This window comes from Eutrigla gurnardus (assembly GCF_963514095.1).
Source record: "Eutrigla gurnardus genome assembly, chromosome: 3".
NCBI lineage: Eukaryota > Metazoa > Chordata > Actinopteri > Perciformes > Triglidae > Eutrigla > Eutrigla gurnardus.
The window spans coordinates 9785500-9809902 of NC_139917.1; the positions used below are offsets into that span (position 1 = coordinate 9785500).

At 42.8% G+C, this 24403-nt stretch overlaps 1 protein-coding gene across 2 annotated transcripts; it reads right to left on the bottom strand.

Annotated features, from left to right (window-relative positions):
- Positions 1-21: 21 nt before the first annotated feature.
- capn2l (calpain 2, (m/II) large subunit, like) lies at positions 22-23220 on the bottom strand. 2 transcript variants are annotated; one of them, XM_084006672.1, is made up of 21 exons: positions 22911-23219; positions 21371-21440; positions 14570-14691; positions 13503-13636; positions 11527-11695; positions 11154-11237; positions 10779-10864; positions 7082-7156; positions 6835-6995; positions 5412-5581; positions 5094-5105; positions 4772-4983; positions 4494-4530; positions 3246-3311; positions 2131-2188; positions 1974-2038; positions 1735-1803; positions 1058-1136; positions 662-778; positions 522-580; positions 22-367 (listed from the first exon to the last, which is right to left on the bottom strand). In XM_084006672.1, the coding sequence occupies exons 1-21, from the start codon at positions 23145-23147 to the stop codon at positions 344-346; spliced, it is 2106 nt and encodes a 701-aa protein (XP_083862798.1). In that variant the 5' UTR covers positions 23148-23219; the 3' UTR covers positions 22-343. The 2 variants fall into 2 exon arrangements, with proteins under 2 accessions (XP_083862798.1, XP_083862799.1); XM_084006673.1 differs by lacking the exon at positions 5094-5105 and having other exon boundaries at positions 4772-4971; positions 5388-5581; positions 22911-23220.
- Between the last annotated feature and the right edge of the window lie 1183 nt (positions 23221-24403).

The following is a 24403-nucleotide window of genomic DNA, read 5'->3' on the forward strand; positions in this document are numbered from 1 at the left end:
AAGCACAGAAGCACTCATTCATCATGTGTTTATAACAGCCTTTAATGTAGTTGTATGTGTTAATTAAGCTACCGTTTAAACAGATAACAAAAAATATAACAACAGCTTTAGTGTCTTCATAGGAGGAGCTCTACGGAACATGAATAAACACTTATGTCTTTTTAGCCACAGTCTAGAATGTAATAAAGCACAGATGTAGACAGTTCCTCTCACCAACATCCCTCTCCCTCAAGTTTACTAGAGAATATATAGACCAAACCATGTTCACCACATGGACATGTGCACGTTTTCAGCTCCACTCAGTCTCCAGCACCAGGACCAGGATCAGGGTGGTCTTGGATCCTCAAAGCAGAGAGGCGTTGAGCCACTGCAGGAGAACCACATGAGATTCATGTTGATCATCTCTCATCTGAACTGTAACTTTATAATATTCCTATTCAGTTCAGACTTCTGTGTTAGCCTACAGCCTCCAGGGCCCTCGTCTCCATAGTTCTCTATTCATCATGTGTTAAGCTTCATACCTCCATCATGTTGAGCTCAACAGTCCCTGAGTCGTCTTTGTCCAGCGTGTTGAACATGTCTGTGGAAACAGGAAACAGTCATCGTTATCGTCGTCATCATCACAGCCACCAATAAGTCGGCGTGAGGACTGAGGACTCACTGAACATGTTCTCCAGACGAACCAAACAGCCCACAAAGTTGTCGAAGTCGATGGTGAGATCTGGGTCACTGTAACGAGCCACCAGGACCTGATGGAGCGAGTTGTTGAGACTGAAACCTGAAACACACACACAGCAGAGGACGCTGGGGGTCAAAGGTCACAGAGGTGAGTACACCACTCAAAGGTTTGAGTTAACATACAAACTGTGTTCAAATACTGCTTTAATAATACATGAGTATCATTGATTGTCCGTCCTGACATGTATCCATCATATAATGATAGTATTATATAGTAATATTACGTTTATGTGAAGTTGTACAGACTGAACACACATTCAACTGAAAGCATAAAAGAGCAGCAGACAGAAGTCTTGTTTTATTGTGAAATATGTTGTACCAGCTTCCTCCACAGCCATCCTCATCTCAGCGGAGCTCATCGTCCCCGAGTTGTCCACGTCCTTCTGACGGTAAATAGTCTGAGACACAGACGACAGCAGAAACTCTGTTAGACCACCTGAAGTAACTGTTGGACCCCCTTTCTCCTCTCACCCGGACAGAGGCAGAACCACGAGGAACACTGAGGCATACAAGGGGACTAGATAGAAGACTGTGTAGAGGACTGTGTGGAGGACTATATAGAGGACTGTGTAGAGGACTATATAGAGGACTCTGTGGAGGACTAGATGGGAGCTGATCACATCAACGTCATGTTGATCACCTTTTTAACGATGCATACTGATGCATTGCTTTATACTTTTACATTAAAATCCATATTTTCCTCCTGCAAGCAAATCTGCCGTGAGCTTCCATCAGCCATAGTATCCTGCCAGTCAGCCAGAGTCATTGTGACACTTCTAACGCCACAGTTGAAGGTGGTGAGCCAATGAGATTCCAGGAAGCGCCTGCTCTGTCTTCCGCATATATAAAAGAAGAAGGTGTGGCCCCAGGACGAACTCAGACCAGCGGGACGCTGTAGATCTGATAGCTGAATATTAGGATTATTACCTATTTATTATTGATTGAACCTGCACAGCGTTCTTTCAAATGTCACGTGGATCTGGATCTGAGACTCACCAGGTAGTTCTCGATTTTGGTCCACAGCACTTTAAACTCCAACAGACCAAGTTTACCGCTGCCGTCTTTCTGCAGCGTCGGTTCAGGAAGTGATGCTGATGTTCATACCTGCTTTTTATTAGTTTACCCATCATTAATTTTTTCAGTGAATCATTTGAGCTGAAACATGTCAGAATGATTTCTTATTTAAATGATTAAATGTAAGAGGAACATGTTGCTGTTCGGTGGTGGAAGGATACGTCCAGCATGTTAACCATGTTACGACACGTTGTAAGGCTGAAGCCGTCCGTCTTGATGTCGGAACCTGAAAGAGGTGAACACTGTTCACACCTGCAGATAACCCTGAACTTTTTCACACCTGCAGATAACTTTGAAGGTAAAAGACTTGTTTCTCACGTTTCGTCACCACTCTGTTGAGGATCTTCTGCAGCTCAAAGGTCGAGATCTCACAGTCCTGCAGCAAAGAGACACTTTATAGTTTAACATCAGATTTTATATATATATATATATATATATATATATATATATATACAGTGTTGTTCAGATTGACCAGGACTGGCAGGAACAATTCCTGGGTGTGTCTTGTGAAATTGACCCCAATTATCAATTAAAGGTCCTATATTATACTGTTTTTCATCAATTTCACAAAGCTGTCAGAGGTCCAACAACACTGTTTTCGATATGCATTGCCCCAAACCCATCCATGGTCCTTAATTTCAGCTGTCTAAAAGTTGCTCAAATGAGCTCTGCTGAGCTCTCCTTAGATTAGCCTCTTTCTGTGTCTGTACCTTTAAATGCTAATGAGCTCCGTCTGTCATCGCCTACTTGGAGAGTGATGGAGACGATGCCGCTTACGTTAGCGGTAGCATGCACCAATGTTTACGTGGATGTATCGCTATGGCTCGCCTATGTGTCTCAGGTGCTGGTCCCGTATGGTTGGGACAGATCCTTTAACGAGGGTCAGTGTCGAGGCAAAGCCAGCTTTGTACTGACCCTCATTACTGAAGCAGTCCGATGTGAAGTGGTTAGCACACACATTCAAGCTAACACGGACCGTACCCGGCACATTGTCATTAAAAATGAAACGCAACCACTGTCTCTCCTGTTCTTCTGTAGCTGGGACCGAATATAAGCACTTATGTTGATTTGTACAACCAACAACAGAGCAATCTGTGTGTCTAGTTGACAGGCTCAGGGAGGACCAGTTTATAGGTAGAGAAAACGTGGTTTTCATAATATGAGACCTTTAAATTTGGTCTTTTGGTTGATTGAGTAACCAAAGGGTTAATTACTGTTTCACATAGGGCCGGTAGGGTTGGTATGTTTTCTTTACTCTCGTTGTCTTCGTCTTATATTAAAATTTGTTTGATGATCTGAAATATTTGAGTGTGAAAAATTTGCAAAATAAGAGGAAATCTGGAAGGGGGCTCATCATTTTTCACGGCACTCTATATGTATATACTGTACATACACACACGTAATATATCAAATGTGTTATTTGAGCAGCTCACCCCTCCTGCCAGCTGTCCAAACAGACCTCTGAACCGATCGTCCACATCATCTTCATCGATCTCAATCTGAAACAATAAGTCAACCGTTAGACTGTGTGTGTGTGTGTGTGTGTGTGTGTGTGTGTGTGTGTGTGTGTGTGTGTGTGTGTGTGTTCGTTCCCCTGTGCTTTCTGGTCTAGCAGGTCTCCCTGGACGGTTGTGGAACCTGATCCTGACTTCACTGACACTGTGGTCTGGTTTGACTCTTACTGCTAGCATTTTTAAGGGGGCTGACTATTGATTAAAGATATTAACTAAAATCTGCATCTCTACTGTTACTAACTGGACTCCTCCCAGGATGACTCCCGGGGGTCTGGACGTGCTTTCTGGTCCAGAAGAGTCTGCTTAGGTCCTGACGGATGCAGACTGCTCACTGCTCTGATGATGAAGCAGCGTGTTGTAGCGCCACCTGCTGCTGTGATGCTGCTCATCATTGACTGCTTTCTGGTCTACAAGGACATGTTGGAGATGGATCCATCTCAGGGTGGCTGTGCCTGCCACCATGGACTACTGTAAATACTACTACTACTGTTAATGCAACTACTACTACGACTACTACTACTACTACTACTATTGTTAATACTACTACAACTACTATACTACTACTGTTAATACTACAGCTGTTAATAATACCACTACTTCTCTTAATACTACTACTGCTAATGCTACTACCAACACCAAATGCAGATGAAACCCAAGATCCTGGTCTGCTCAGCATTTCTGCCTAAAAGTATGTTGAGACAGTTGTTCTCCACTAGGTGGCTCTGTAACGCTTGCTCCTGCTCATGATGGGACTTTGAAAATGTATTGATTCTGAAACTCATGAGCATATTCTCGTCCTGCTCAATGTGTTGTGATATTAGGAGAGAGAGAAGGATAGAGAGGGAGTATGTGTGTGACGGCGTCACAGCTGTGAATGTAGCAGGTCAGTGTGTGTTCAGTTATTTGTGGGTGAATAAATGCTACAACTAGACACAAACCTGTCTTGTTGTCACCCAGCTGGTAATGAAAGTGAAGAGAGTAAGCCCTGAAGTTAGCAAAAACTCTGGATCAGCAACACTCAAGCTACTAAAGTGTCCCAACATTACCAACACTAGTCCTGCTCACACCACACATGTGATGTTGGAATTAATCCACACGTCTCTATGAAAGAGTTGGTTAACAGTCTGTTACTTCTCCAACCAGTCAAAGCTCTCATTTGGGTCTCACCTGCTCCACTCTGGAGGCGACGGGGTCGTCCAGCTCCCTGCAGCAGCAAACACAAGCAGCTTTAAATTGGAACAGCACGCTCGTCTATCAAGTCATTCATATTATTATAATCAGTCAGAAAACATGATATGATATATCATAAGTGTCACAGCTGTTCACACCTGAACCTATTTCACACCTGCAGTTAAACCTGAACCTGTTCACACCTGCAGTTTTTACACAATTATTTCAACTCTCACATCCGTAAGCCAGAACCTGGATGTTTGACTTAAACTTACTGGAAGTCTGCCTGTTTCTCAGAGAAGACTCGGACACAGAAGTCTCCATTCTGCTGCGCTTCGAAGGTGGATGGTATAATCAGATACTCTCCCGGCGGGAGACAGAAGCGGCTGCAGACTTCTCGCAGGTTGATGAAGGTTTCGGAGCGAGCGGCGGAGGCGTGGCGCAGGAAGAAGTTTCTGTTCAGGTGGAGGTTCCTCTGACCGTAGTTCTGACAGAGAGACACCAGGTGAGACGTCAGACTGAATGTGTTGCAGCTAATGAAATTAAATGCAGAGCAACAACACCGAGCAGCAGAAAGTGAGATCATCATCTCCGTACCTCTTCAGGGACCTGGAACACAAGAAAAAAGAAGAGTTAACAAACCGACTGACACTCATTACCTCCACCAAGGATGTCATTTGCACGTCTGGCTCTTGTGTTTTGTCTTGTTGATTTCCAGTTGTGTCCTGTTTTAGCTTTACTTCCTCTTGTTTTTAGTTTTCCCTCCCTTATTCTGTATATCATTAGTCTGGTGAGTCTGCCCTGTCCCCTTGCGTCTCCCTCCAAGCCTGCCCTCATGTTTGCTAATGAATCCCTGGTATCTTCGGTCTGTGTGTTGTACCAAAGAAGAACCAAACACACAAGCCATTTTCTCACCTCGTAGATGGCGAATCCAATTGTGTTCATATCTTCTCCCATCTTCCTCCTGCGTCTGCGATTCTTCTGAATCAGACCGACCACGAGGCTGCAGCCGGCCTCTCCATCATCTGGGTCGTCGTCCTCTTCATCAAGCTTGATCACAAACTGAGGGTTTGTCCAGAACGTGTCTGCAGTTTGAAAAAAACTTCTCAACATCAACACCACACTTAAAAAAATCCATCCATCTCTCGACTCACACCGTCTCTACAACCTGCAGCCTGTTAGTCCGTCACCAGGGCAACACTGTTGGGGGGGATGCGGATCAATCACGTGATCTCCTTCCATCTCCATCTTTGCTATTGTAGCGTTAGCAGCACCACGTGAGTGTGGGTTCTCTCCGGGTTCTCCGGCTTCCTCCCACAGTCCAAAGACATGCAGGATGGGGATAGGTTCATTGATGACTCTAAATGTCCCGTAGGTGTGAATGTGAGTATGAATGGTTGTCTGTCTCTACATGTTGGCCCTGTGATAGACTGGTTACCTGTCCAGGTTTACCCTGCCGTCGCCCAATGACAGCTGGGATCAGCTCCCCGAGGATACAGGATAAGCGGTAGATGATGGATGGCTGGTTTCCTATGGTATCACACATACTACTAAATGTCACAGTGTTGTGGTGACTAAATATCATGTTGGTGAGGAGTTTCAGGTGCAGCAAGTGGCTGAGTGTTAATGCTAGCTAATGCTAGTAAAAATGCTAAGCTAACCAAGACCGTTACCACAGTATACTCCAGCTATCTCCAACAACAACGTGTCCAACAAGCCAATTAATCATGTTCTTGAAGGCCGAGATGCTTCACTTAGACCTTTGCTATTAGGGGGGAAGTTAGATTGTAGACAATGTTTGTCTGCAGGCATGCATATTGTAGTTTTTGAAGGCTCTTGTAAAGAATCCCGATGAGGAGAGCATTGCAGTAGTCCAGTCTTGAGGAGATAAAGGCGTGGACAAGTTTCTCAGCATCTGAGTGTGGGACGGAGTTTGGCCTTCATAAGCAACGCCCCATGGTGATGTCGTTGGTATACGTCACTCAACTGACCAATGGTGTAACTTGATCAGTTACTTACTCAGCCATAAATCCAGTTAGAGGGCGGCCCCTCTGGTCCAACCAACAATGTGTGTGATTGGGGGGGGGGGGGGGGGGGGGCTCCTCCTAGCTGAGTGCCTGGTGTCCCTGAGCAAGACACCTCACCCTAATTGCTCCCGACGAGCTGGCAGTCGCCCTGCGTGGTTGACTCCGCCGTCGGTGTGTGAATGTGTGCGTGGATGGGTGAATGTCAGTCATTCCTGTAAAGCGCTTTGGAGAAAAGCGCTATATTAATGAGGCCATTTATGGTTGTCACAGCTGCAGTGCTAACCTACTCCCTGTCTGACAGGATCACTCACTGGGAAAGTTCCTGCAGCCTCCAGCAGTGGATCCTCTCCTCCAGCTGCCATCGAACGTGGACAGGGCCCACTTAGAGATGGAGTTGTCGCTGAGGGCGTCGGGCGTCAGGTTGCAGATTTCCAGCCGGGAGTAATGTCGCAGGAAGTCTGTGAAAGACATCCTGAAAGACAGAGAAGATGTTACCTTCACCCTGACTTGATGACGTTTAGGTAGGCTGGAGATAAAAAAAAAATAGCCAAGTTTTACCAGAACTCTCCATCCTCTGAGCGATGACTCAGACGCTCTCTGTCCTCGTCGCTGATCTGATGCCACTGTGCCGAGCTGTCAGAGCAGGAAACACTTCAGTATGAGAGTGGGTCAAATTTGTCAATATCATTTTTATTTAACATGAAAAACATTGATATTTACTGTGACACCCCTAAGTCCCTGTAGTCCTTAACTATTAGAGGTCAATGTCTAACCTTAACTATTAGAGGTTAATGTCTAACCTTAACTATAAGAGGTCAATGTCTAAACCTAACTATTAGAGGTCAATGTCTGAACCTAACTATTAGAGGTCAATGTCTAACCTTAACTATTAGAGGTTAATGTCTAACCTTAACTATTAGAGGTCAATGTCTAACCTTAACTATTAGAGGTTAATGTCTAACCTTAACTATAAGAGGTCAATGTCTAAACCTAACTATTAGAGGTCAATGTCTGAACCTAACTATTAGAGGTTAATGTCTAACCTTAACTATTAGAGGTTAATGTCTAACCTTAACTATTAGAGGTCAATGTCTAACCTTAACTATTAGAGGTCAATGTCTAACCTTAACTATTAGAGGTTAATGTCTAACCTTAACTATTAGAGGTTAATGTCTAACCTTAACTATAAGAGGTCAATGTCTAAACCTAACTATTAGAGGTCAATGTCTAAACCTAACTATTAGAGGTTAATGTCTAACCTTAACTATTAGAGGTCAATGTCTAACCTTAACTATAAGAGGTCAATGTCTAAACCTAACTATTAGAGGTCAATGTCTGAACCTAACTATTAGAGGTCAATGTCTAACCTTAACTATTAGAGGTCAATGTCTAACCTTAACTATTAGAGGTTAATGTCTTACCTTAACTATTAGAGGTTAATGTCTAACCTTAACTATAAGAGGTCGATGTCTAAACCTAACTATTAGAGGTCAATGTCTGAACCTAACTATTAGAGGTTAATGTCTAACCTTAACTATTAGAGGTCAATGTCTAACCTTAACTATTAGAGGTCAATGTCTAACCTTAACTATTAGAGGTTAATGTCTAACCTTAACTATAAGAGGTCAATGTCTAAACCTAACTATTAGAGGTCAATGTCTGAACCTAACTATTAGAGGTTAATGTCTAACCTTAACTATAAGAGGTCAATGTCTAAACCTAACTATTAGAGGTCAATGTCTGAACCTAACTATTAGAGGTTAATGTCTAACCTTAACTATTAGAGGTCAATGTCTAACCTTAACTATTAGAGGTCAATGTATAACCTTTCCTTTAAGAGGTCAATGTCTCACCTTAGCTTTAAGAGGTCAATGTCTAACCTTACCTTTAGGAGGTCAATGCCTAACCTTAACTATTAACTCGGGTGTGATCAGGTTTTATGCCTTCCAAGATGACAAGAGAAGGGGTCTTGGTAATACTAGAAATACTAGAGAATGTGCTTCCTGAGGCTGGCAGGTATGTAAAGTTGGTACATGGTCTTGTAGGGGAGTGTGCCAACATGACAGATGAGATCCTCCATTATGCTGATGTTGGTATTTGAGTTGATAGTACCTTGCCATTTTCCACAATCTTTTGATACAAGGCCTGACATTCAGTGTATTCCTGTTGTGCCTTCCACATGGCCTCAATGGAGATAGGAAGCTCCTTTGATGGTCCAGGTGAGGCTGATATGATGGTAGCACACACAAGTATGGAGGTTTGATCTCCTGTTTGAGCTCGGGACAGGGCATCTGATACAGTGTTGTACTTTACCCACCTTATGAGCCGAATGTTGGGTTTGGTGGTCTAAAACACTCACAGAATAGGGGCATGATCTGTTACCACGGTGAAAGGACGACCTTCCAGATAGACCCTCTACTTTTCCAATGCCCACACCACAGCCAACCATTCCAACTCAGTGGCAGCATAATTCCTCTCAGCCTGATTCAGGCTGGCAAACGTGAGGACTTTTTCCATTACAAGATCTGGTTACCAGATGTTCTTTATCAAAAGCAGCTTGGCATGCAGGGGACCAGAAGAACCTTGCCCCTTTTCTCTTTAAGGAATGGAGTGGCTTAGCAATCTGTGAGAAGTTAGGGACAAAGAGATGATACCATCCTGCCATGCCCAGGGAGCTCTGTAAGGCTTTCAGGTTGGTGGGAACTGGGAAATGGCACACAGTAGGGTTGGGCGGTATGACGGTATTATACCGTGTGACGGTATAAAAGTGTCTACCGGTAGAGATTTTGCAATACCGTTTATACCGGAGAAAGCGCAGATGTTGCTTGCGTGGTTGCATGAGCACGATGAAGAAGAAACAGCTTTACCTGAGTAATAACAATCATGGCGGAGGCGGAGAGTGAACGTCACGTGGAAACGGAGGCAGCATGACCCACCCATGACGAAGAGGAGGAACTCGTTCCGAAAAAGGGCGCTACGTCTGTTGAGTGGAACTTTTTCGGATTTAGAAAATCCGACAACGAACAAAAAGCGATACTCTGCAAAGAGTGTCGCGTGACTGTTGCTGCTGCAGGTGGAAACACCGGTAACCTCTTCCACCACTTAAAGTTAAAACATGCGAAGCAGTATTATGAGTCTTTCGCCAAAGGCACATCGCATCGATGGAGGGAGATAACGGAGGCCATCACGACGCATACTTTTTCTCATTTGTTATTTTTATTTCTTATTAAGATGGAGCTCTGTGTTTACATTTGCACACACACTATAGCTTAAGTTAAAGCTGGAGTTCAAATGTTTACCAGACATTTGCACATTCTTTGTGGTTTATTATTTATTATATTATTATATTTTCTTTAAAATAATGTTATGCTGCTGTGAGAAAATTAAAATAAAAGAGGAAAATGATCAAATGCGACAGTATGGTTATTTTTAAGCCATTAATTGAATTTACAGGGGGAAAAAACATACCGTGATATATACCGTTACCGTGATATGAAATTATTCATACCGTGATATAAGATTTTGCTCATACCGCCCAACCCTAGCGCACAGCCTTAGTTTTGTCTGGATCAATGTGAACTCCAGCTTCAGACACAATATGTCGCAATATGTCAGGTCCTGAACAGCTTCCTTTCCTTCATTGATACCACTGGTCTAACGTTTTCTCTTCTCCTCTGACTGACTACCCTCCCGGTGGTGCACCACCCTAGTATAAGTAGACTTCGCAGTTGCGTTCACACTATGCAGGGTTGTTTGTGATTGGATTATTGGGAGATTGTGGGTGTTAACTGTGGACACATGAATGAACTGACAAGTGGGCTGTGGTAGCATTCCGGTGGCTCACTACACCACAGACCACACTAACCAGTAGAGGGCAGCAGACTGGAGACAAAATTAATTGAGAGGAGCTCTAGGTAACTCAATCAGTTTCATCCCAGCAAACATATCGAAGCAGGTGTCACCAGTTTGCTCCGCTGCTGCTGGGAAACACCCTGAAACTAGTAGTACTGCACAAACGGTATTATAGAAGATTTAAAAACAGGATGATTCTGTTTTCTGTATTCTGGACGGGCTTCAGAGTTAATGATAATGATCTTCTGGAAGCTGAAGTCACACTAGATGATGTCAACATGTTTCTCATGCTTCACTGACTTCTCTTGTTAATGTTTATAAACAAGAGAAGAGTGGAGAGTTTCACTCCAATTGACCTCCTGCCTTACCTCTCCCTCAATCTCTGTCTTTAACACCTACTTACTTATCACTCCAGGACCCAGTCCACTCCACCTGACCCCAGGGGTTTCTGATCCGGATCAACTTCTCTGTGTTGCCACGATACTCCACCTGTAGCCGATCACATGTATAGCAGATCACAGAGTTACACCTGAAAGGATGATCATCTCAAATGCACCACTATAGAGCTGAAGCCCTGCCCTTCTTCAGGTTCTGAGAGAAACAAGGATCTGCTGCATTTTAACATGGATAACTTTTAGTTCTCAAAAACTCCAGTAAGCATCTCCTACTGCCTCATGGGAAATAGTTTAATGTTGTGAGACATTCACATTTATATTAAGTCATATTTCAGACAGACAGATGAATGTATGGGCGGGCTCTATGGGTGGGAAGCTCTCACCTCAGCTGCACCTGTCACAGAGTAGGCGTGGCCTTTCACCAGCTTCTGACGGGTGACTGCCTCAGAGTCGGATGAGCTTGTGATCTGAAACAAAAATGTACTTAAAAAAAAAAATCTATTGAACTTAAATAAAAATGTTGAACCTATATAGCGATGAGAATGTTTTACTGGGTTTCACCCCAAAAATATTCAAAATTTTATAAACCAGCAGTTTAATATGAACAGATTTTCCACAAACACATATATAAAATTATGTGCGAAACAGAGATTTAATAACAAGTGTTGTACCCCTGTGGTTCCCATGTTGTACCCCTGTGGTACCCATGTTGTACCCCTGTGGTACCCATGTCCCCTCTGTGTTCTCAGAACTTACATCTATAGAGCAGCCCATCAGTGACCCGCGGTTCTGAGCTTTCTGGATGATGTGGAACAGATGAGGATCAGGTCGACTCAGCTCATGGACCTCAGCGATTCCTCCGGTGAAATCCTCGAAACCCTCAGTTGTAGATCCTCCAGAAAGAGCCTCGTAACAGCCATTTAACCTGCAGCAACATTGCACATCAGTAAAACCTGAGACGCTAAACTAAAGGCCTTTGCACACGAGTCCATTTTTTTTTCCGCATGCGTTTTTTTCATCCGTCAAATGGGAACATTCATTCTGCACTGAGGCCAATGCTTTTTTTAATATATATTCATTGGGAAAATGCTCAAAACGAAAATAGACACAGTCATTCAGCAGTGAGGGAGATTTGGAACCGACAATGCTCTTAATGGTCAGGCACCATCATATCTTAATGATAATGCGCGCCCACACACACTGGACTGGGGCAGCAGCCGCAGACTATGATCTACCTCCCTGACACACACACACACACACACACACACACACACACACACACACACACACACACACACACACACACACACACACACACACACACACACACACACACACACACACACACACACACGCACGCACACACACAGGCACACACGCACACACACACACTAGTCAAAATTACATTTAGACTAGGAGAAATGCTATTATGGATATCTAAAATATAATTACAGATAGGAGTGTGGTTCGATTAAATGTTAAAACGGCTTGCCATAGGTGTCATGCGTGCAAATCAGGGGAGTGATGTCATAAATAAAAGATGTATAAATAAAATACACTCTTCGCCTGATGGTTCTCTAGCGAGACCTCTTTAATGTTTGTTGTTGTCTTCTCTGCTGGACCTCCAGAGACTCCGACCATGTCAGATCTGGTGCCTTCTCTGTGCCGGGTCATTCCCTGTCAGTCCCTCCACCTGCCTTGGCCGCCCCCCGCTACCACCTATCCACTCTACTTCAAACTGTCCATTGCATCAGTGCGTCTGCTCTCGGGTTCAACTAAACACAAAAGTAACACTAAGGACATTGTTGGAATGAGGGTCTGAGGAATTTGCTAGTGTGGAGATATTTTACATATTTAAAGTCTGACAAGAAGCAGAGTAGTAGCACTGCAGGTTCCCACATAGTCAGGTCATCAATCTGTTTCCCATCTGAAGCAGTGCCGTCCTCTAGAGCAGCACAATGCAGGACTTTACAGTCCCAGACCCAAACCAGGACCACTGCTCCTCTAGATCCACCAGTGTAGTAGCTGGGCAACAACAACAGACCATAATGTCTCATTCAGCGCTGTCACGTGGAACACGTGAGACGCAGTGTTTATGTTCGTTTACATGTGAAAGCTGCTTGAGTTTGTACTGAGGACATATACAGAATGTTTTTGTTTATCTATTAATGGGTTTGTTGAAAGTCATTTTTGTAGTTTTTATTTTGTACCTAGAATTTAGTTTTCCATTTTATTTGTGTCCTTTAACACAGTTCCCAAACTTTTCCTGCAGGGCTGGAATTTTAGTATCGGCCATACATGTAGAGATGCTGATATATGCACAAACTGCAGTATTTTTAAACAGAGCTGTATATAGCTATTTTATTTATGTGAAATTCAGTTTTATAATGTTCTACAGTGTTTGTGTGATGTTCAAATTATATCATATCTTCACATCTCATCTAGGAGGAAAATGAACCTTTAAGCTTTTAAGAAAATATCAGGATATATATCAATATTGACCGATATGAAAAACCATTTCGTGATAAGATTTCTTATCTTATTTCTGAATTCTTATAGATGAAACATTTTTTTATAATCATCATAAGGGTCTAAGAAACTGACTGGTCCAAGTCAGTCTTTGTTTCATCCACCACACACTATTTCCTGAAACATTTTAATTAGAAAGCAGATTGTGTATTGATGCCGAGTGGAGCTGAACAGACCAAAGCAGTTCCAGACTCAGGTCTTACTTGGCGTAGGCCTTCTCCAGCAGGGCGCTCCAGAACTCGCTGCCTTCAGCAGAGTGGACGAACATCAGCTCTCCATCTTTGGTCGGCAGACGGTCATCGATCACCACGTCCACCCACTCACCAAACTGCCAGAACTACAGACCAGGGAGACACAGATGAGGATCATCATTTTTTCATACCTCATCCAAATTCTGATCTTCTGTTTCTGTTTCTTTGCCAGCAGCAAGCGGTCCGTGACCACTTGGGGCACTACTACGAACGTACCCGGCACCTTGTAGACCACTACGTACCCAGAACCTTGTGGACTACTAACATAACCAGTACCTTGTAGACTACTAACGTAGCTGGTAGCTTGTGGACTACTAAGATACCTGGCTCCTAATGAATGACCTAATGAACCAAATCTGTTCTTCATCTCTGCATCTTTATAGTCTTCAAACTGTTTGTCGTACAGCATCTTGTTTTGAGTGACGAGGTGGACGAGCTTGTCTGTTCATATTTTGAATGTTTTGAGCTCTGCGACTGGTTCAGAAAAATAAAAACAACAGAATATGTGTGTGTGTGTGCATGTGTGCGTGCGTGTGTGTGTGCGTGTGACGCGTGCGTGCGTGCATGCATACGCATGTGTGTGTGTGTGTGTGTGCGCGCGCCGTGTGCATGTGTGTGTGCAGGGCCCTGACTCATCCTACTGAATAAACAAATGTAAAGAATGCAGCAACATGTAGCAACAAAAACCTGACACAGTCTATTATCTCCTACGAATTAGGGCACTATTTAAAACATTTACACTCAGAAACAACCAATACAATTACAGTACAGGAAATGTTCGACAGGAAAGTAACAACAAAGGAAACTTACATGACTCATCTTTTAACCAAATTAATGTGATAATCAATCAAATGGTAGAAAAGCTGTAGAAAAAGTGTGGAATACCTTATACCCGGTACCTTGTGGATTATAAGCATACATGGTACCTTGTGGACTATATGTGTAGCCGGTACCATGTGAAGTATTTGCATCCCTAAGAGCTTCTTCAATATAACGAGTACTGTACTGTGTGTTTTTACCTGGAAATGGAAGATGCCGGCATACTCTCCTTCCCTGAAGCTCTGTCCATGTGGGACAACTCGAGCCAGAACTTCCTCGTTCAAGGTAAGAGAGGCGATGGCAGCGAGCAACCAGCAGTCACCTGGATGACAGACAGGAAGGGGCAGGGCTTAGTCAGCAACAGTCAGTCAACTACCTTAAAAGTTGCTGCACTGGAAAAATCCAACCCAGAAGATAAAAAAAATCTGAACTTGGAGGCTGTCAAATTGATCATGTGAATGAGGTTGATTCTGTTCAAATGTCAGAGGGTTCTTACACACACATCAGGCAACCAGTAACATGAAGGAGGCAAAGAAGTAGTCAAAAAACAACGGTTTGGGTTACTGGGTTTATAAAAGGCCGCTATGCGTCCAACAATATGAGAAGGCTGTTACAGATAATGTACTCGGCGGAGTCCTCTCGGCACCCAGAGATAGCGGTGTCGCTGGATGCCGAGAAGGCCTTTGACCGAGTAGAATGGAAGTACCTGTTTTACACCCTGCCCAAGTATGGATTTGGCCCAATGATCATGAATTGCATTAGGTCACTGTACTTTAAGGCGACTGGCAGTCCAAGCCTTTTGAACTTCTACTCGCCAGGGCTGTACTGTAAGCCCTCTAATTTTCATTCTGGCACTTGAACCGCTAGTGTGTGCGATACAAGCACAAAAGGACATGTATGGTATTAGAGTCAGTGATTATGAATACAAAGCCAATCTTTTCGCAGATGATATTTTATTGACATTATCAAAGCCATGCCAGTCAATTTCACAGGTGTTGAAGACCATAGAACGTTTTGGTAAACTTTCTGGTTATAGAATTAATTATAATAAAAGTGAAGCCACCCCCCTTAACAACTCAACTTTTCAATCGCATTTAGGCACCGCCCCCTTTAGCTGGAAATCAAAAGGAATGAAATACCTGGGAATTAGGATCCAGGCCCCTATCGGCAAAATGGTTGAGTTAAATGCTCCAGATTTACTAAAGACTATGAGTGAGGACACCAAGAGATGGGCTGTGCTGCCGTTATCACTCTGGGGCAGATCAGAAATAATTAATTATGAATCTTCTACTGCAGGCTGACTTTTCTAATGTCTTCTATCCCACTAAAGTTCCCATCTAGCTAGTTTAAGGAAGTTAATAAAATACTTCATGGATTCCTTTGGAGCTACAAAAAAAACAGAATTATTCAGAAAAAACTAACTAAATCACGGTCTAGTGGTGGAATAGTCTACCTGACATCTACTAGGGTGTTTGGTGTCAACCAGAGAGTTATGTTCTTATTTTACCAGACGGTGTTAGAGAGTGTTCTGAGGTATGGGATGGCTTCTTGGTACGGTAACCTTTCTGTCCAGTTGAAATCAAAAATATGGCGCCTGATTAAATCAGCTATGAAGGTGATGGGGAGGTGCGGAATGCTCCCCATGCAGACCATCTACGAGCAGTCTGTGCTCAGACAAGCTGAGAAAATCTTGTCTGACCAGACACATATTCTGCACACAGAATACCAGCTTCTACCGTCAGAGTCCCCACTTGTAGGCTGAACCGTTTAGGAATTCATTCCTGCCCACCTCAATTAAGATGCTAAATGCCTCCAGTACCAAAAAAACTGTGCAATTGTATTGGCGTATTGTATATATTGGCGGGTGTTTGTGTGTATGTGTGCATCGCACTGTTTCATGTATACTGTGTATACTTTATATGTGGCCTGTGGCTCATATGTATGTATGGTCTGTATCTGTACTGTTACTACCGTAAAGTAGCTTTTTATATGACAGCATTGGAGTCCAAGCCACAAATCTCCTGCCAAGGACAATAAAGTGTATATTTATCTTTACCAGTACTACATTGCATTTAACTCACGATATTGGGCTTATAATACAGAAAGACAGATTGGGAGTTGGGAATGGCTGGAAAACAGTTAATATCAAAATATAATAAGGAGTTGACATTAACACACAGGTATAATCCTTCAAAAATTAGACTGAAGAACCCAGTGTTGAAGTTTTAAAATGGTAAATGGCCTCATTTATATAGCGCTTTTATCCAAAGCGCTTTACATGACTGACATTCACCCATTCATACACACATTCACACACCGACGGCGGAGTCAACCACACAGTCAACCACGCAGGGAAAAACAGCCAGCCAACAGCGACAGCCAGCTCATCAGGAGCAATTAGGGTGAGGTGTCTTGCGGAGGGACACCAGGCACTCAGCTAGGAGGAGCCGGGGATCGAACCGGCAATCTTGCGGTTACCAGCCAACCCACTCTACCCCCTGAGCTAATGCCCCTCTAGTTTTCATGTGAAATAGTGACTCACTACCTTCATGTCCACTGTGGCATAATCCCTTGTTTGTAGCAGGTGGTGAAACTATCAAAGACAGATCGTGGTAACAACACAACTTAAATCAGGTGGGACAAATCATGTACAATAGGGAAATGATAACTTTCAATAACTTAAAAACACAGTTTTTTTTTTTTTTTTTTTTTTTTTTGAAAGGGACAATACACATTAATGAACATCAGTATGTGAATACAAATGTAAATGTGTCGGAGTTAGCAAGACTGCTAATTTACATCCGCAGTCCCTTGGCAGGTAATAGACAATAGATAAATGGATGGATCCAAATGCGATGGCCCTCTCCTGCTGTATAGAGTGGACCAAGACATTAGAGACTTAGCAGCGGGTAAATACAGTATATCCCATTCTATCACACATACATACAAAGACAAATAAAGGCTAATCAGTACATTAGAAGCATGCAGTTAGAACATTAAAGGTGATTACACGTTTGGTTGGCTCTAAGCCATACCTTCAGGTGGCTCTTAAAAGTAGTCAAGGTAGGGCATTCCTTTACGGGTAAGGGTAGTGTGTTCCAGATTGCAGTTCCTTTCGTAGACAGGGCATTTTGACTGAAAGAGGTTTTCCTGTATGGAACCACACAGTCCCTTATTAGTAATTGATCTGGTGGTCCTTGTTTGTTTAAATGCAATAAACTCTTTAAGTGGAGATGGCGCCAGGCCATGAAGTACTTTATATATTAAGCATACAGAGGAGAACTTACAAAAATTAGGAAAACTCAGCAAATTATATTTCACTAGAATGTTACAATGATGGTAAGAAAACGTTTTTTTGTCTAAGATTTTGAGTGCTTTTTTATACAGAAGCTCAATTGGTTTCACTATAGTAGAGCCGGTCATGGACCAGCTAGTAATACAGTAGCTTAAATGAGAAAAAAATCATAGAGTGCAGAAACATCAGAGCAGCTGCTTCTGACAACGATCCTCTGATTTGCTTAAAGTTGCAAAGGTGATATTTAATTTTTTTTGATAACATTTTAACATGATTTTTAAAAGAAAGTTTAGAGTCTATAATCACACCTAAATATTTAAATTCATTAACAACTTCCAACTCGTCAGCACCCAAAAAAACACCTGAGCGAGAAGGCATGGAAGAAGCAGATTGCTTCGACAGAAATAGACAAACAGTTTTTTTCTCATTCAAAATAAGACACGAACTTGTAAGCCATGTTTGTATGTGTGTGAGTGCTGTAGAAAGCACCCGTGCTGCCTCCTCAGGATTTTTAGCTTTAGTAAAAATTACCTATAATTAGTTTGGGTTGATAGACTAACTTTTTGACGGATAACCAAATCCACTCCATCACTAAATCATTATTGTCCAAGGGTATCCAGCTGGGGATGAGTAGAGCTGGAGAACAAACTTACAACAAACTACTACATGTCAATGGGAACGTGACATGGGTCTGTCTTTCTCCGAATTACAATGGAATACAGCACTTAGATATAGCACAACCATCTCAAAATGCGTCAGATATAAAATGATCCAGTTAAAAATAATCCACAGGGTTTACATGACCCCTGAAACACATGCATATGTTATGGAACTGTCCAGCTGTTAAACAGTTCTGGCAGGCTATTGCTAATGATTTAATCTTTGTACTCAATACTGGGATTACACTCTGTCCAATTGTGTTTTATTTGGAGTTTGTCACTTGCTTTCTTAGTGGCAAAAAGGACTCTCTTTATTAATTGGAAGAAATGCAAAAATAACTGCTTCAATATAGATCTCTGGCAAAATGACTTTATGGACTTCCTTGCTATGGAACAGGCTGCCTTGTCTCTCAATCCACTGGAGAGACCTAGTGCTCTGCAAGGCCCCTTGGACATAATGAGAACTTTTAATGTATATTAAATGTATATTTGGATGTATTTTAATGTATATTGAAATCTATTTAACTGCAGCCCCCACTCATTTTCCCTTGTCTTTGTCTTGTATTGTTATTGTGATATGATTGTGAAAAAGCAATACAATTTAATTATTAAAAAAAAGAGAAAAAAAAGAACGGTATGGTCCTTCAATTTATACTTGTTTTTAGTTGCTACTTATGATTAAACGTTTTTGTCTTAATTTGTTGTTGTCTTTTTGTGTTTATTACCGGAGCACTTATGGCATATGACAAAATGGACACATCAACACTGGAGAAGGAAGTGTAGCAATTGGACTAATGTTGTACTCCTTAAGATTTGAGATACGTTGCTTCTAGCGGCCTCTTTGGCGGTAGATGTAACTGCAGGTAAGCCTCTGTGACCTCATCTCCTAGAGTTCCTTTGGAAACCAAACGGTGTCGACTGTATGACGTAAGTTGTGGTCCTGGTTTTCCCTCGTTCATGGTCACTTTGCTTCTTGATGACTTTCCTTCTTCACTTCCATTAGTTTTTTGTTTCTTTTTCTTGGACTGGAAGTTGAATGGTCTTCTTTCTCTGCCTGTTGATCCTCCATTGTGAGTCAGCAGTAATAAAATCTACCTGGCCAAACACTTTAGACTAGAGGGAGCCTGACTCAGCAGTTGGAATTTACCGATTATTGATTACAAAGAAACGCAGCATACTTCCGTGAGTAGCTCCACGTGCAGAACAACCGCTGCTGACTGACGGAAAAAGATAAAACTCATTTGGAATTTTGCACCAGAATGTCGCCACAAACACGGAGATCCAATTTCTGGGCAAAGCAGCAAGTACAAGCACTTTTATTAGTGGGTCACATCACCATTGTTTTAACTCACTCTTTGATAGATAGGAACATAAAAGACAAGTAAATAGATGAAGATGTTACGGACTACAACTTTTAGTGCAGCAGACTTTGAGACAAACCACAGCTGATCACCAAACGAGATCTGCCGGGCCAAACGCCACTGGAAGTGGAGTCGACTGCCCCAGCAGGAGAGGGAGGAGAGCCGAGATAGAAGCTAAGCTAACCCAGCTAGGACCTAAAGCCACTCCACTACCTAGATTAGAGACCGGGCTCCTTGGTGGCATCTTGGATAAAGGTACACAGACCACGGGACAGAGGAGGAGGACTATGCCTGGTGTTTGACTTCAGTGCTTGAGTTGAAGGACACAATGCAACATTTTAAAAATGCACTATAGGGATGAACTACTGTTGTTTTTCTTAGAAAATGTCATACGGCTGCATGTCATCGTGCATACCTGTGCTGCACAATCAATAATGACACTTGAATTGGAGCTGTCTGGACTCTGTTCTCTGATTGGCTGGAGTCTTGCAGGTGTTTCCCTTTGTTATTAAAGCAAACATTGTGATTCCCTCCTGTGATGTCATCACCATGACTCATCAGCCACCCACATGCATGATTCTGTTGACACTCGCTGCCCTGTCATGCCTGGGCTAACACTCACAAACACGTCTGTTATGTGGACACAGCTTTTGTCCCTAATTAACTGGTCTTTAGTTTGGAATGTGTCCATGAAGCAGGCTCAGGTTAGGACCACACCTTGTCTCAGCATCAAGCCTGGAGACAGGTGAGCTTTAAGAGAGTTGGGTTGCAGACAAATAGTCAAATCTGGTCCTAACGCCTTTTCCTAACCACTTTTTTGAGATCAAGGTAAAAGGTGAAGGTAAAGGAAGGTCCATTGTTTCCTAGGATGGAGGAAAGGAAGCATTAACGCTCCTTTCCTTAACATTTAGAGAATTCAACAGCTCTTATCATGGCTGCCGCTTATTTACTTCCAGGTCGTTTCTTCAGTTAGGAACCTTCCTAAGCAAAGAAGACTATTCGACCACAGCCTGGGACATAACCCGTCAGCCTCACTGCTGAATTCTCTTTGTTCCAAAAAAACATCCAGGACGTAAACATATTTCTCCTCCATTCAAGAGGCTTCTACTGTGAGTCACATGACAAGAGAAATAACTGAGTGGTGAGTACTTTATTCGTTTTTATTGTACTTGTGGTGTTCATGTTTCAGGTGAACATCCTCTTCTGAATGTGATGAGTACTGTGAGCTCTCCTGTCAGGCGGCACACAGGTGCAGGCTGCTCTAATGTAACACAGTCTGAAGGGGATACCTGCAGACGGTGCTCAGGGCTGAACTTCATAGTAACAGGTGTTTTATTTACAGCTAATATACAGCTCAGTTGCCTGGGCCCGGTCTGTCTGTTTGTATCTATCCAATGACTCATAGAGTCCTTTGAAGAGAAGGCCTCGCTCCAGTTACTGGAAGCAGTTTTTCCAGTCTGACCGGTTACAGACTGAATGAACTGGCTTTTATTACACTGAGGCTGTTTGTCAGAGCAAACTCAAATATGGTCCCGGCCTTCAAACAGCCCCAACTAGAACAGGATGTAAACAACACTGGATTTAAAGCGAGCGTCACAAACACCTCCAACAAGATTCACACACTCTAGTTTTGAAGAAAATATTGAAAATGTGTTTTTGACGTGTGTTGATGTCGTTAGTTCTTACCCAGACTTCCCTGACAGATGTCGGTCCTCGAGGCTCCTGAGACGATGAACTCTGGGTTAGAGGTCAACTCCTGGACAGGAAACACAAGAGGCATCTGTTTATACCATCATATGTATGAAGCATCTCACATAGACTTGGAAGTGGGGGGGCGGCAATAGATATTTTCTCTAACATTAGAAGTGTTTTTCACCGCACCTAAGACGAAAGACAACAGACCTGACCCACTCTTGGACCAGATAACAGTCCTGACCCACTCCTGGGACCAGGCTTGCGGTCCAAGTCTGCGAGCAATGAATTGGTCGTTTGTAAAGGCTTTAAAATGTTGACTTTTACAGAGTTCATCTCAAGAAAGAAACGCATCACTTCAACAAACAAGTTTCAGTGCATCTTTCATTTTTAAGATTTGTATTCCTTTAAGGGTCTCAGAGTTTTAAAGTAGAACTCTGAGCAACCGTCAACCTCCAGTGGTCGGCGTCTCTCTTCTGTGTTTGGAAATCCTTTTTGTGCCTCAGATAGACATGAAACCCTTTTTTTATTTGACTCCATCTGTTGTGCTCCTTCTCCGGATACGGCATCCACTGCATGCATCTTGTTTGAGTGTTCATTTTGGACAAGAGTTCCAAAGTTCATTCTTGATTTGACTCCAAAAAATATTTAAATGAATTTATTTAATTGGAAATATTATTATTTGTATTGTTATTAATTCTACTCTAATACTATTTTCTGGAAACTCCTGTGATATGAAATCAATCATCATACCTGTTTTCCCTGCAGTTATTTCTGAAGCAGCTCCACCCAAACACTCAACATAGCGGGAACCACCCAGTAAAACCACAGCTCCCATTGTCAACGTGCAGCTGGGTGTTGGCATTAGCAAAGCAACTCTGATCAAACAAGGCTGAGAAATCATGGAGAAAGGACGGCAGAGAGATAACATCTATAATCTGATCTATAATATATAATCTGATCTGTAATCTCATGTGGCTATGACAGATTCTTCACACCTGCAGCTTCAGCTGTTCACTGATCCGAGAGCAGAACAGGCTGAGCAGGTGCTGCAGTTTATTATACAGGAAGCTTTGAAAGCTTTGAAACTTGTCCATTCACAAACAATTTAAATTAAACAGTTTAATTCCTCCTCGCTATTTCCTACACCATGTCGAAATAAAAATGACACATTTTAGAAACGGCGCGCTGCCTCTTCGATTCGGCGACCAAATCCGTCACCACTAGAAGAGAATCAATAGGAAACAGGCAGTTTGGAGGACGGACAAGACGATCGATTATCGATCTGATAACAAGATTATAAAGAGATTTGTACGTGTTGTATTGTTCTATAACGTTCCTGTATGATTACAATGAGTAGGTTTGGTTCTTCCTTCACTAAATTATTTAATGTCTGGATTTCTTTACGAGGAGTAGGCCTAACTTGTTGGGTTAGATTTATGCAAAGTTTGTCCAAAAAAAAGGGATCACATTTAAATAGTTATTTTTAGTGGTTCAATGTGTTGCTCTGTAACAAACTTTTTATTTCACTGACCGTGGGTCTCTCCCAGGCCACCCCCCGGATCTTGTAGGAGCCCGGACCCAGCTCCTTAAAGCCCAGGGAGGAGGCCAGCGCCGGGAACGTCTCATCCTGAAACAGGCATCCGGACTCAAAGCAGCGCTGACGCAGAGCCTCGTAGTCCTGGTTCAGGTACTTCACCGCCTGGCTGTAGGAGCCGATGCCCTGGTCCTTCTCCCGGCGGTGCTGCAGGGTAGCCGCGATGCCCGACATGGTTCTGGGTCTGGAGCCTGGAAGGTCTCTCCTGGAAAGTTTGAAACGAGTCTGGAAAGTGTTGCGGCTGCAGGTGTGATGCCAGGAAGGGCGCGTCGTCCCTGCTGGGACACAAGTCAAGAGAACAGAGTCACACTGAGACTTCCGGCGACTACCTTCAGAATAAAACCATTATTTTGTCGGCTTGCTCTCATATTAAACATCTCTACAGATCTATTATTGCACACATTAATAACTGTACTGAAAATTAAAAAAAAAATAGTAACCCAGCACCAGAACCCATATCTTCTCCTTTGTGGAGGAGGACCAGGAGGAGTGCTGCCAGAGCCCTTGAACGTGACCTCCAGCAGGCTACTGATGTTCATGTTTCTGACCAAACGGTCAGGAACAGACTATATGTCATACCTTCCTGTTTTCAGATTATTCAGTTCAGTTTTACATTCAAGTATTTTTACTTGAATGTTTTTTTCTATCTTTTTAAAGATAAATCTATGCTTTTATTGTGAAGAATTCATGTCTGACTTTCACTCTCATTGGTTTCAAATGTGCCAACATTAAGGAGGAAAGGACTTCCTGTTGCCTAATAGACAGAAACAACTGTCTATTTGTCTCTCTCTCTCTGTCTGTCTCGGTTTCTCTGTCTCTATGGCCCAGTTCCAATGTCCCCCTAAAGCCCTAAACCCTGCACCCTCTGGAACTTAACTGACATCACCTGGTAGCTAGCTGTATACAGCTGTTGATGTACCTGTATGATCTACCTGTATACAGCTGTTGATGTACCTGTATGATCTACCTGTATACAGCTGATGATGTACCTGTATGATCTACCTGTATACAGCTGATGTACCTGTATGATCTACCTGTATACAGCTGATGATGTACCTGTATGATCTACCTGTATACAGCTGTTGATGTACCTGTATGATCTACCTGTATACAGCTGTTGATGTGCCTGTATGATCTACCTGTATACAGCTGATGATGTACCTGTATGATCTACCTGTATACAGCTGTTGATGTACCTGTATGATCTACCTGTATACAGCTGGTGATGTACCTGTATGATCTACCTGTATACAGCTGTTGATGTACCTGTATGATCTACCTGTATACAGCTGGTGATGTACCTGTATGATCTACCTGTATACAGCTGATGTACCTGTATGATCTACCTGTATACAGCTGGTGATGTACCTGTATGATCTACCTGTATACAGCTGTTGATGTACCTGTATGAGCTATCCCAAACAGACCAT